The 14067-nt window shown below is 38.3% G+C and overlaps 1 protein-coding gene across 5 annotated transcripts in view; it reads right to left on the bottom strand.

The window, feature by feature from the left end:
* The window catches only part of LOC106085316 (phosphatidate phosphatase LPIN3), a 71662-nt gene that overhangs the window by 17999 nt on the left and 39596 nt on the right, over positions 1–14067 (bottom strand). For 3 of the 5 annotated variants that reach the window (XM_013249521.2, XM_013249520.2, XM_059369635.1), the window contains 8 exons: positions 13591–13734; positions 13268–13403; positions 9658–10775; positions 6634–6730; positions 4900–5028; positions 4448–4673; positions 2414–2643; positions 1843–2343 (listed from right to left, as the gene is read on the bottom strand). In XM_013249521.2, coding sequence (XP_013104975.2) covers positions 1843–2343; positions 2414–2643; positions 4448–4673; positions 4900–5028; positions 6634–6730; positions 9658–10775; positions 13268–13403; positions 13591–13734 — 2581 coding nt within the window. The remainder of the gene's footprint in view (positions 1–1842; positions 2344–2413; positions 2644–4447; positions 4674–4899; positions 5029–6633; positions 6731–9657; positions 10776–13267; positions 13404–13590; positions 13735–14067) is intronic. The other 2 variants (XM_013249523.2, XM_013249522.2) reach the window with 2 other exon arrangements.

Genomic DNA, 14067 nt, shown 5'->3' on the forward strand with positions numbered 1-14067 from the left:
GTCCACCATAATACCGATGTGTGCGTTACAATTGGCCTGGCAGCAATTTCTTAGAACTAATGGACCATCGTGGAATTCACTCCCTGTTTCGAACCTATGGCTCTTCTGTATAGTTACCAACATCTATGAGGCAATCAATTGTACCGGATATTGAGATCATTCTTTAAAAAAATGTTGGTCCTCGTATGGATCGTATGTTCGACATCTTGGTGAACAGGCAGATGTCTGTCTTCTCAGGGCTCACGTGGAGATCATGTGTGAAATACAAATACAAGGGATGCAGACAGGAGGAACTCTAGCACAATTGATGTTTGGTAGCTCTTGCTACACGCATGGCTTGAATCTAGGAGCAATACGGATATGATTATAGCACGGTCCTTCAGTTGAGGATCCCCGCGATCACGGAATGCGGAACCTGATAACTGGGGGCTGGGTTGTTGTTGTAGCCACAATTCCGTATATGGAGGTCACAATTCTCGTCAAGCTGCAAGGTGAGTAAGCTCGTTCCGCTCCATGGGACCGATCGCCGCGTATTTATGCAAGAGCTTTTGCTGGCCAACTTCTTACTGAGATTCACCACTCGATATTGTTGAATGTCCGCGACTTCATTTGCAATTACTCTGTATACGAAGAGTCCCACTATCCGCAACCTGTAGTCGCGCCCGGTAGCTCCCAGCTGAGCTTCTCGTTATGACAATGAACACCGCACAAATCGGAGCTCACAGTTCCAACCCATATGATGCTCATAGTCATTCCGTGCCGGGGGATGGGCATATGACACATTGAAGCGAACATGGGGAGATCTAAACCGGAACAGGACCAGGCGATCCCTGCTAAATAGGAGGTTAAACTTCGGCATCTAAACAGGTTACATAGGATGACAGGCCTACATACACAAGTTAGGTTTGACTATCAAAGCTGTCTTTGTTTTTGTAGCCACACATTTGCATATGGAGGTAGCTATCCTCGTCAAGCTCCTATAGGTGGGCAAACTCGTTCCGGCACTTCGGATCGATCGCCACGGGAACATGATGGTCGTTCGATTTTTGAAGGCGCCAATAACTCACCTTTTCATATGGAGCATCATAGGCACTCAGTATTAAAGCAAGAGCCGGTGGCACCCGATCTCTCACTGAAATTCTCCCACTCAATACCGCTGATTGTCCGCGGCTGTCTTGCATCTACTCCGTATGGAGCATTCCACTATCTGCAACCTGTATGCAGGTCATTTGAAAATGGCATGTAGAGAGGGCCCAGCTTTAGCAAGGGAAATATTCCTGCGATTGTGTTCCTTGTAAGAACCAGGGACGTAGCCAGGGGGCGCCTAACGGGACAAAAAAATCTATTTTTCGAATGTTAGTTCTAAAATGTTGTAAGAACCAGGAACGTAGCCAGAGGGCGTCTAACGGGACAAAAAACTATTTTTCGAATGTTATTTCTAATATACCACCCCCCTAAGTAAAATCTAGGATACGTCTTTGGTAAGAAATATCTAGCTCCTTAAAATAGCCATTAGCCCTAACATCCACATCTTCATTACTGGCAAATCTTTTCCATTCAAACCATTTTTTAAGCATTTCCATGTTTACACATTCACTGAAATCGTTTACTTTTGAGTTATCCAATAAAAAAAACCCGACACTGTGGCGGCTTGAAACTTAACACATATGTTTTAGAAGGTTGCCACATTTCACGAAAGTATTAATTTTCATACTACTACCGCCATCTGTATGTCATTTTGATTACTGTTGGGATCGCACTGTAGCTTTGAGCTTTATACTCCAGGTTTTTGTTAATTTACCATTGTTTTGAAATCAACAAGTTTTGTTTAGCAATACTTACATTTATGCGATTACCATAGCCTGCATAGAAGGGATCCTTGTTGGGGAACAAATCCCTAATGTCCGATAGGCAAGCGATTTTAAATTGTTCTGGTTTACGTTCAATCACCTCACGATGGAAGGCCGATATCAATGAAGTTGGATTCAATAGCAATGGACCATCGGGTAGTTTAACATCACCCTGACGTATGGAACGTAAATATTCACGTGTTGCCCGCGATTGGCCAATTGCACGAGCCGATAAATACAAAAGTTTATAACCATTCTGTTCAATTTTCGAGAATAGCTGTGCCACACCCAATTGAGCCCAATCTTTACCAACCATTGGTAAAAGATGACCCAAAACATCCGATTTGGTTATAGTACCATCAATATCGGATATAACGACCTTGTCACAATGGCGCCAACGGAAGAGATAGCATTTGCAGCGTGTTGTGCCCTGATAGGCTGTGGTGACACTGAACTCAATTTCATTCATGCCTTCCTTAAGGTTGAGTTTTTTCTGGAAATACAAAAAAAGTCCAATAATGTCAGTAAAAATTACCAAGTTTTAAATTAGTTATCATACTTACAATGGATTCGGAACTAAGACGTAGTGACTTTTTGTAATGTTCATTTTTATTTTTATCTATAGTCGATTCACTCTTGGAAGAAGCCTGCGATAAATCTTCCATATTCTCCATAAGAGCTGAAGTATTTTCAGCATTCATAGTGGAATCAGTTTTGCTCAAAGTACGCTCACTCAGATCCGGAGAATTGGGACGTGTGGTTTGTGTTGTAGCCACAGCGGTTTGGTCGATTTCTATAAAAAATGAGGAGATGAGAAAAATTGGACTTTAGTTTTTGAAGGTATATACAATTTATATAAAGGTCCTGCTTTATTTTAGAACTATCGATTGCTAGTCAGAGTAAGAGATTAAAGTCCCATATGTATATAAAATATTTCTGAGGTGCTGGGAATGGAGCATGGTGGTCTCACGCGATTAGCGTCATCAAGCCACCTTGTACCTTGTAGGAAGAACAAATCTCTGCTCATTTTTTATCCTTCCATTTATAAAATTTTTGGGTCCACCGTAGGTCAGAGGTTAGTATATCTGCCTTTCAGCGGTAGTTATCTCCTCCTGGTGTTGGCGACACTTGTGAGGTATTTACCTTAGGTAATCGGCCGTGTAAATTCTCTACTAAAAGCGCTATTACACGGTATGTAGTTGTTTTATGACATGCCACTTTTTGTATTCACATGCAATTTAAAATATTTGTCAAAATTGTAACCAAAATCTGATTGTGTTCAGTTAAGTTGTGAGTAAGCTGATTAAATCATGAAGTTTTGGAAACAATTTAACTTGGGATTGCTTTTATTCGACTGACAACAAAAACAGCTGATTTCTTTATGTTTTTATCAGAAGGAATGGAGCACGCTCTCATCGAAAAAATAACATGTGCTGTTTTGAAAAGTGATTTTCCTATATTAGTTTCATTTCTATCATACGACATGTACAACTCCACATGTGCTAAATTTGACATGTCGTAAGACATATACACTGGTAGAAAAATGACGGTACTTTGCCAATACCGCTTGGTATTATTTTGTTTGCGTCATTGGCAAAGATTTTTAATACCATTTGGTATCAATTCAATACCAGACAAAGGAGGCTATTAAAAATTGACGGCGTCACATTTGTATTCTTGTCATTGCGCAAGAAGTGTTGTTGAGCTTTGTACCTCAAATATTGACGCCAATATAAACAAATAAAATGTTTTACAATTTGAGAGCCTAAAAACCTGCTAAAATATTCGAAAGCGTTGAAAATGGAAATAGTTCAAATTCTAAGGACATTCTACATCAAAAACATGAAAGTCTCTTGTGTGGAAAAAGATGCTGTGTTGGTGTATTCATATGAAAACGCTTCTGGAAATCAATGGATATGGAATCAATTGCTGAATACAAATCGTGGTCGATGACGCTGTAACATTACTTTTTGTAATTATTAACATAAATAATCGAAATAATATAAAATTAATATTATTTCCAATGTTTTTTTTTTTTTTGGGTTCATTAGGGGGTGGAATAATCAATAACGATTTGGTACTAAAACCAATAACGGTCTGGTGCTAAAACCAAAAATAGATTGATATTAAAACCAATACCAGTTCCGTAATAAGGCTATTACCAAAGGGTATTACTCATTGTATGTTTCATCCATACCATCTAGTATTGTTTTTGTATCATACGGTGTTGCTTTACTAATAATGCCGTATGGTACTGAAATGAGCACGTTTGCTATCAACTTTTCTCTGGGTGTATATACCGTGTAATAGCGCCTTAAGTTGTGTCACCTTGTGACAAGGAGGAGGTTTGTTATCATTTAGCTTAAAACTTGAATCGAATAGTTCTCATTGATATAAGAGAAGTATTTCCGCTGTTCCTTAATTGAACATCCATGGGCAAATTTGCATTTATATATGCGATCCGTATGATTCGGCCCTGTCAAACTTATCTCGATTTTACCTGTTTTACTACCTATCACCTGAAGGCGATTGGTTTTTTGAACCAACTTTCCATACTCGTTTATTTGAAAAGATATTGAATTAGTTTGTTGTCTTACCTTTGTCCTCAGCTTTGTCTTCAATTTTAACAGTCTTTTGAATAGTTGATGTAGTGGTAGTTTGATTGACATTTTGGTTACGTCTCCAATTCCACCAGGAACGTTTAGCCTGATTTTGGGCACCGGTGGGTGTACCACCCTCGGCATCAGCCTTAATGGCCGCATCAGCGGCAGCAGCAACAGCAGCATCGTGTTTGGCGTTAACCGTCAATTGATCAATGGCATCCTTTTTCGTGTAGACAGATATAAATTTTAATTATTATAATTTTTTTTTAAATATACAAAAACAAACAAATAGATATTTCCAAATAAGAGATTTAGTGCGCGGAAAGCTTTTGTTTCAAAAAATGATTTTTTTCCAATTGTTCTTTTTTTATGTATGTATGAATGACTGTAGTGTATTTGTGTGTGTGTAATGTATTTGTATTTTAACAAGACATAACAAAACTTACATTAGTCAAAGGCTTCTGGAAAGTTATAATGGTCATGACAATTGGACATGCAGCCGCCCAGCTGTAGTATTTACCATTGAGGCGGACAACTAAGTTAGGCGATGAAAAGATACTGGGATTTTCACAGACCTACATGATGGGATCCACGACATTTCGACACATCAAGTGAGATATTGTGTTTTTTGTGTGTGTGCGTGTGTAATAGGAGAGAATATATTGTTTATAGATAAAATTTATTAATTAACGTTTCATAACGTTGGGTAAGAGAAAATTAATTGTATTTTGTTTAAAACGAATGAATTTAATATGATATTTGTACTTTACTACTAAAATCTCATGGTAATGTTAAACAAATTAAAATTAATACGAATTAAAATGTAGTAAGGGAAAATAAAATTTTTACAGATTTTTTAATAAATTTTTTGTTTTAGATAAAACGATTGTTTTTAGAAATAACGAGCCAATGTATAGTAGATTTGCATATTTTCAATAAAATATTAAACATTTTTTATTTAAAATTAAAAGTATTAGCGTTTTTATTAAAAATCATTTTAATATTCCAAAATATAAATTCAAAAATTTCCCAAAAAATTTTGTTATAAAGATGAACTTTTTATTAAAAAGCTAAACTTGCAGGTGCAAGAAATTATATTTAAGTTGCTCTCTAAGAAGTTATTGGAGCGACAAAACAATATATTATATCAACTGGTAAAATCTTTTCATATGGGACATATAACCAAAGGGCTACCTATATACGTATGTGTACCACAGTTGACGCAGAAATAGAAGGTAAAAATCAGGGATTCAGAGCGGAGCGGAGCAGGCCTAATTTTTGCTGAAGCGGGAGCGTTATTTTTAGAACTTGGAACGAAGCAGTAGCGGAAATATTGGAAAGAGTATGTCAAAATTGGACTAAGCGGATGGAGGGACCATTTGGGGAGCAGTCACGGTCAACATTTGCATGAAATAATCTTCAAACATTCAATTATATGGACCGTACTATCGATTCAAATAATGATTTCATGCGTTTTTCTGAATTTTATGTGTTTTTTTTTTTTGGAAAACCTTACTATAGCTCTTTAAAAATCACCCTTCATTTCTTGTTCATACTACTAGCGCCATCTTTATGTCAGTTTGGCTCCTTTTGAGACCGCCCTCGAAGAAATAGATGCTGTGTTTTATTTTAGTCCTATCCAGTGTAAGTCAGATGTTCTGTATAAAATATCAGTGCAAAGATGCACTGGTAAGTTATCGATAACATGCAATAACAGATAATAAGAGACGATTAATCGTGATTTGCACTGTATATATAGTAATAAAATAAAACGCAGCAAGTATACATAATTGCTGTGTTTTATTTTAGTCCTATCCATTGCAAAGTTGTACTGGTAAGTTATCGATAACATATAATTATCGATAATACGAAACGATTTATCGCGATTTGCACTAAATAGAACTTAAATAAAACACAGCAAATATACGATGTAATATCTTAGAAATATAGTATAATAGAATAATGTAGCGTTTCAAAAAGAATAATGTAGCGTTTAGTACGAGTGTGTAGAGAGATAATAGTAGCAAAGTGCAAAGGGATTTATTTCTATTTCTATTTAGCACATTAGTAAATGCAAAATCATAATAAACATGCCATTAAAGACACAAGACAAACTTTTGGAAAGAAAAATAATGAATGCTTAATGAGCGGATTTAACCATTAGAAACAATAGTACTTACATCTTTGTATTTAATTGAATGACGTTCGAATTCTTCATCCGAGGGATCGCCTTTCTCTTGCAGGCCACACAAGGACATGGCAACGAAATCCAAGTATCTGGAAAAAGAAGTTAAAATTAGTATGTAGATAAAAATGTTGGAGTATGTAGATAAAAATGTTGGAGGTCATAATTACTCTAAGCTACCAAATGTTAGCCAAATAAAAAGGGGTAGCGGTTTATATGGGTACTGAATCTATTTATAGACATATAAATGCGGTATTTGGTGTGGTTTTTAGAAGGCCTGAACATTAGGGAGATAAAGTTTATAAGATCCAAAAAACTCGCATCAAGCGGTTTATAAAACCGTAATCTACGACAAATTCTATGAAATTATGTCGTAGAAACCGTGGCTCTAAAATCAAAATCGAAAATCAAACACCGGAAAGTGTTTAACGACACAATCTTTTTGTTCCCAAATAAACCATAATTCCATAATTTTGTGGTTAAAAACCAGAAGCTCGGTTTTGGTTTAAGAGTCATGGTTTCTTGGATAAAATTCTTAGAATTTATCAAAGATTATGATTTTGATTATCGCCAAAATTGGCCCACCCTAATAAACACAATTCACATAAACACTAGGGTCTCGAGAAGTTAAAACGAAGGACCACCTTTTATAAGACGGAATGAAGAGATTCGTTCTCATACAATCCTACGGTGGTGGGTGTGAAAAAATTCGATACCATATAGTTAGTGTTGGTTGGTTTGCTTTATTAGGAAGTGAAATAATCAGTTACTCTTTGGTACTAAAACCAATAACGGTCTGGTGCTAAAACCAATAACCGATTTGTTTTAAAACCAATACCAGTTCGGTAATAAAGCTAGTACCAAATGGTACTAATAATGGTATGTTTCATCCATACCATCCGGTATTGTTTTTGCACCATACGGTGTTGCTTTACTATCAATACCGTATGGTACTGAAATGAGCACGTTTGGTATTAATTTTTCTCTGGGTATATGGCTTTGAATCCTGGCGAGAACATCAAAAAAATTTTTCAGCGGTGGTTATCCCCTTCTAATGCGGACGACATTTGTGAGGTACTTTGCCAAGTAAAGATCAAAAAAACAATTTCAGCCGTGGTTACCCCTTTCTAATGCTGGCGCCATTTATGAGGTACTTTGCCATGTGAAGACTTTTCCCCAAAGAGGAGTTGCACTCCGTTCGGACTCGGTTATAAAAAGGAGGCCTCTTATCATTGAGCTTAAAACTTGAATTGGACAGTACACATTGATATGTGAGAAGTTTGTCCCTGTTTCTTAATAGAAAGTTCTGTTAATGGAATGGGCAAATTTGGATTGGCATATCACAATACAACATAAGCGATACTCATTTTGGTACTATGCAGTGTAAATTACGAGTTATAGGCTGTTCTCCCATGATGTTGATATCTAACTAGGGCAGCATGGCACTAGAAGTCTATTCGGTATATCTGAATTGCACTACATAGAGCGATTTAGAGTATTTTAATGATATCGATAACTATCCAACTATTCTTTCTACTAGAGATGTGCGAGTGACTTTTTACTCACACTCACGAGAAAAAAATTTTACTCACGCACGCTCACGAGACAAAAATTTTACTCATGTAGGCTCACGCACGTGAGTATCTCGTGAGTCGAGAGCGTCTCGTGAGTCGAGCGTGTCTAGTGCGTCATGATTTTCTCGTGAGTTGTGATTAGTTTCATGAGCATGATTTCACCCACGCACGAAGAATTTTAACGGTCACGCACGATCACGCGATTGAATTTGGATCTCAATTACGAGTCCCGTGACTCACACAACAACTCACGTGCACAGCTCTACTTTCTACTGAAAATCTATCGAGACTTGCACTCCATAGAGCGAAATTGAACACGGACATAGGTAAAACCAACATTAGTATATTAGAAGGCAAACATCTGTTATCAACTGGTATCGACATTTATCGCATGATATCGATAAAAATTCATAGCAAATTTTGTATTAAAATGTATAGTCCCCTTTACTACATAATCTAAAATATGGCTTACCGCCTGTTATCGCAAGATATCGATAACTACTCAGAACAACTTTGCGCTAGAAATTTATACAGTACTTCCGGATGGTGTTAAAAAAAGACCTAAATGGAACATGTACAATGCTCTGCAAAACTATCTAATATATTCTTGATCTGGATAAAAGTCTTGAGGAAATCGAATAACATTCGATCATTCACTTTTGACATATTTAAGAAATTAGATAAACGCCGTAACTTGGGCTGTGCCAAACCTATAGTACCGACCACAACTGGCTGCAATCCCATGGCATCCGGTTGTACGCACCAGATTTACCCTATGGAATCTTTCATCGGCAAGGGCTGCCGCATCAGTATACGCGTTCATCCTGTTTTCGTCATGCGAGAGGCATATCACGGAGTGCCTTCTCCACAATTTCTGGTCCGTGCCGGGATAGAAAAGAACCCCAGATCCTGGTTCTGTTCGGTTTGCCAGAACCCCCTCCATCATCGGTCGGTGTCGATGAGGTGTAACCAGTGAATGGAGTGGGTACATTTCCAATCTTGCTCTGGCCTAACATCACTGTGGGATTATAGTCACACTAAACATGTTGCAAGGTGCTGTGCGAATATTGACAGCAGTGAGTCACAAGAACCTCACAAATGTTGCCATCATTAGTGAGGGTGAGATGACCTCGGCTACAAATTTGTCGTTAGTGTTTACGCCAGGGTATAAACCCAGGCGTACAACGACATAGGCAGACATGGTAATCTCTGTGCCACGGTGGCCAGGTGTTTGATATCAGATGATATAAATGTTCTTCCACAAATTTCTGCCAAAAAGAATTAAGACTTCTAGGTGCTCTGATCGTCATTATGTGTTTTTATCGATAAGTTGCAGTCTTTGCTATAAGAGCTCTGGTTGTAACAACCGCTCATAGCTCGACTCAAAAAAATAAGATATGAGTTTCTGTTTTAAGCTGAAAGAAAATTTTCCAACTAGAACTTACTTTCCATCTTGCACCTTGCCATCTTCATAATCGGAATCCAAACTCTTCTGACCCTCCAAGGAGCTGGGAGAGTGTGGCAAAGAAGTACCATTGCCACTTTCGCGATCATCTTCATTGCTATTAAGAGCTCCAATAGCTGGCGAATTCTCTTTGGATATGGAAGCTGATGCCGTAGGGAAATACATGGCCAACATTTCTGGATCCATGGTATCCGTATTGAGATCAGACAGATAAACACCGCCGCCTTCAGTACCTTGCTTGCGCATTTTATTATTGTTCTTCATGAAATTAAACATGCTGCTCAACATAGAGTTGCGTTGGGCTTGAGCCTGAGCTGCTGGATTTTCACCACTCTGATCGGCTTTGGGTTCAGGGGTGGGCAATTCACCCCATTTCCATGAAGCCGATGATGTCATTAAATCACTATCGGTTTCCTTTTCACGCAAAGATATTTCCAACTCACTATCACTTTGTATGGGCGTGGAGGGGCGTCCAGCACCCCTGCCAATGCCACAGGCACCAGTGCCACCCGACGAAGTAACTTCGGTATCTGAGAAGAAATGTATATCCAAATCGTGCATGCGTGTATTGGTGCTAGGTGTTACTGGTGATGTTTTGCAATGTTCCGATACAAGGCTCTCATCACCAGCCATGGCGGTGACCAATGGAGCCGAAATTTGTTCACCCGATTTGGGAGAGGCCTCATCATTTGATGAGTTATTTGTATTGTTTGAGATCGATAAGGAGCTGGTGTCAGCATCTTCGCCAGGCTTGACAATGGTGTTCTCATCCGTGCCTGTTGTGCCCTCAACTGGGGTACTGCTACCCAGTGAACTGCTCGATGATGTTTTGCGTTGAGCGTTTTTCTTCTTCATCTGAGACTTCTTGCGGCGTTTCTTTTTGCTCTTCGATTCATCCTTAATGCTGTTGCTGTTCGAGGATTGCTGTTCCTGATGTTGGCTAACACTAATGGTTGGTGCAATGAGTTTTGGTTCGTCAACAAGTGGAGTCATGGTCACATCCATAGATTGCTGAAGAATAGTTGATTGCTGTTTGGCAAACTCATTATTTTCATTCTGAATGGGTTTTTCATCAGTCTGGGTGCTGTTACTCCAATCCTAGAAGAGGAAAACAAACGGGAGAAAATAAGAAATTATTAAATAAACGAAAAAGTTTGAAATTGTTTGTTGGTAGATGATATTATTAAAAGACAAGTTAAGATTTTTATACCCACCCCCGAAGGATGGGGTACATTCATTTTGTCCTTCCGTTTGCAACATATCGAAATATCCATTTCCGACCCTATAAAGTATATATATATATATTCTTGATCAGCGTAAAAATCTAAGACGATCTAGACATGTCCGTACGTCTGTCTGTTGGCATCACGCTACAGTCTTCAAAAATAGAGACATTGAGCTGAAATTTTGCGCAGATTCATTTTTGTCCATAAGCAGGTTATGTTCGAAGATGGGCTATATCGGACTATATCTTGATATAGGGTCTTAGGCCAATAAAAGCCACAATTAATTATAAGATTTTGCTGAAATTTGGGACAGTGAGTTATGTTAGGCCCTTCGACATCCTTCATCAATTTGGTCCACATCGGCCCCGATTTGGATATAGCTGCCATATTGACCGATCCTCCGATTTAGGGTCTTAGTCCCATAAAAGCCACATTTATTATCCGATTTTGACAAAATTTAGAACAGTGAGTTGTCTTAGGCCCTTCGACATCCTTCGTCAATTTAGCCCAGATCGGTCCAGATTTGAATATAGCTGCCATATAGACCGATCCTCCGATTTAGTGTCTTGGGCCCATTAAAGCCACATTTATTATCCGATTTTGCTGAAATTTGGGACAGTGAGTTGTGTTAGGCTCTTCGACACCCTTCGTCAATGTGGTTTAGATCGGTCCATATTTGGATATAGCTGCCATATAGACCTATCCTCCGATTTAGGGTCTTAGGCCCATAAAAGGCGCATTTATTGTCCGATTTTGCCGAAATTTGGGACACTGAGTTAAATCAAGCCCCTTGATATACTTCTGCATTATGGCACAGATCGGTCCAGATTTGGTTATAGCTGCCATATAGACCGATCTCTCGGTTTAAGGTTTTGGGGCCATAAAAAGAGCATTAATTATCCGATGTCGCCGCAAAGAAAGGACGTAAGGCTTATACCGTCTGTCTTACCGGGCCTAGGTATTAAAGCAACCTTTGCCTACTGTCAGGCTTTCGGAGAATATGTAGGTTCTAGGCAGGCCAGATAGTCGGCCCCTTTTGCCGTAAATATTCCATCAGGTCCGAGTGACTTAAATGGTTTGAAGCTCCTTAAGGCTTTCTTTATCATAATGATAAGCCTTCGATCAACTTCATTATTCCAAGATTTCGATGTATCCGCGAGATTCCGTCGTATCCTGTGAAAAAAAAAAAACAGGGGCAAACTTCTCACATATCAATGGGTACTGTCCGATTCAAGTTTAAGCTCATTGATAAAGCGCCCACTGTTTATAGTCAAGTAGTTGGGGAGAAGATCTTATATGGCTGCCATACCATACCATACCAAAACAGTTCCTCACCACGATGATAATTATTTCTGATGTTTTCGCCAGGATTCGAACATGGGCTTTCCGCATATTAGGCGGACATGCTTACATTTCAGCCTAATCGAGTAAAAAATTTGACTTCTAGGGGCTCAAGATTTCAAAATCGGGGATTAATTTCTATGAGCTAATATTGGCGACATTTGTGAGGTACTTTGCCAAAGAGGTGTCGCACTGGCGCATGTCGTTCGGACTCAGCTAGGCTATAAGAAGGAGGCCCCTCAGGAGGCCCCTTTAGAGTTTTAGATGCCCAAGTTGCAAATATTGTAGAAGGAGGTTTTTATATGGGAGTTATATCTTAATATGGGTCATTTAAACATAAATTCATTCGATCGTCCGCTTTCGAACGACGGACATGACTATATCGACTTTGAATGTTAAGACATTCGTTGTTTCATGAGGTGGTGGCGATTCTCGTCAAGCTCTTGTAGATGAGCAAGCTCATTCCAGTCTAAAGGACTGATCGCCGTGGAAACAAGGTGGCCATTGGTTAATTAAAGGTGCAATAACTCGCCTTGTCTATAGAGCATCATATGCACTCAATATTTGTGCAAGAGAAGGTGCCGCCCAACTTCTCAATGAGTCTCTCTGCTCGATACCGCTTATTTTCGCAACAGCCGTTGCAGCTTCTCTGTATGGATCATTCCATTATCCCCACGCCCGGTAGCTCGCAGCTAAGCTTCTAGTGACAGCAAAGAACACCACACAGATCGAATCTCAATGTTCCAGGCAGTGTGGCGTTCACAGATATCACGTGCCGGGAAGACCTTCATGAATATCTATACTTCATAGAGTAGCAGATCCATTTGTTCGAATGACTAGATTAGTGTACTCTCATCCTATATGTTTTACAATGGTCAGGTCTAGTATTCTACAAACTACGACATAGAAAATTTTGATAAGATTATTTGTTGAGAGTTCATAGTTAAGAATTGCAATCTATGTTGGAATTCCCACATTTTGAAAAAGTAAATAAAATGTTTTTCAAGTAGTGCCTATATTTACCTTATCTTTCTCAATTGCATCGAACTGGAATATCTCCTCATGTTCAGCCCATTCTTGACGTATTTTCTGTGTGGTATACTCCTTGCGCTTTTCGCTAAGATTACGCCGTTCCAAAGTGTGAATATTATCGGTGTATCTGAAAGAAAAAGAGCCACAGTTAATAAGTACATAATGGCCATTCCATAAAGGCTTATATCATGCAGCAGAATGCCAAATAATATTGAAATTAGGCCAATATTCAATATTCCATTATGAGATTTTAAATTTTGTCTTAACTCAAAAAAAAATTCATTAATTGGTATTTTTTGTGGTATTCATACTACCTTCTATGACTAAAGTCAGAAATTTGATTCTCAAATTTAGGGGGCTGATCATCAGACTCCTTAGCACTTTCTTTAGAGAAGTCAATGGAATTACGTCTGGGCAATGGCAATGACAGTGGTATTTGCAGAGTGGCACTAGCATTTCTATAATGAATCAATCAATCCGTCGATGTTGTTTGTGGTTGATCGTAGTTTCGTTTTTGGATGATGAGAGTCAAATCAAAACGAAGTAGAAAATGAAGAAACAAGAAAAAAAAAGTTTAAAAAATAAACGAAAAAAAATTCAAACTTTTAAAATAAAACTTAATAGTTATGCAAAAATCATTAAATTAAAGCTACAGATAATGACAAATTATACAAAATATATACACAATTTATTTATACAAAACTGAGTTACGAATGACACAACTCAAAGACATTAAAGGTGAAAAGTTTTCAATTGTGAGATTGCATTGTGAATGGTGATTGGTGACGCGT

This window comes from Stomoxys calcitrans, chromosome 5 (assembly GCF_963082655.1).
Source record: "Stomoxys calcitrans chromosome 5, idStoCalc2.1, whole genome shotgun sequence".
NCBI lineage: Eukaryota > Metazoa > Arthropoda > Insecta > Diptera > Muscidae > Stomoxys > Stomoxys calcitrans.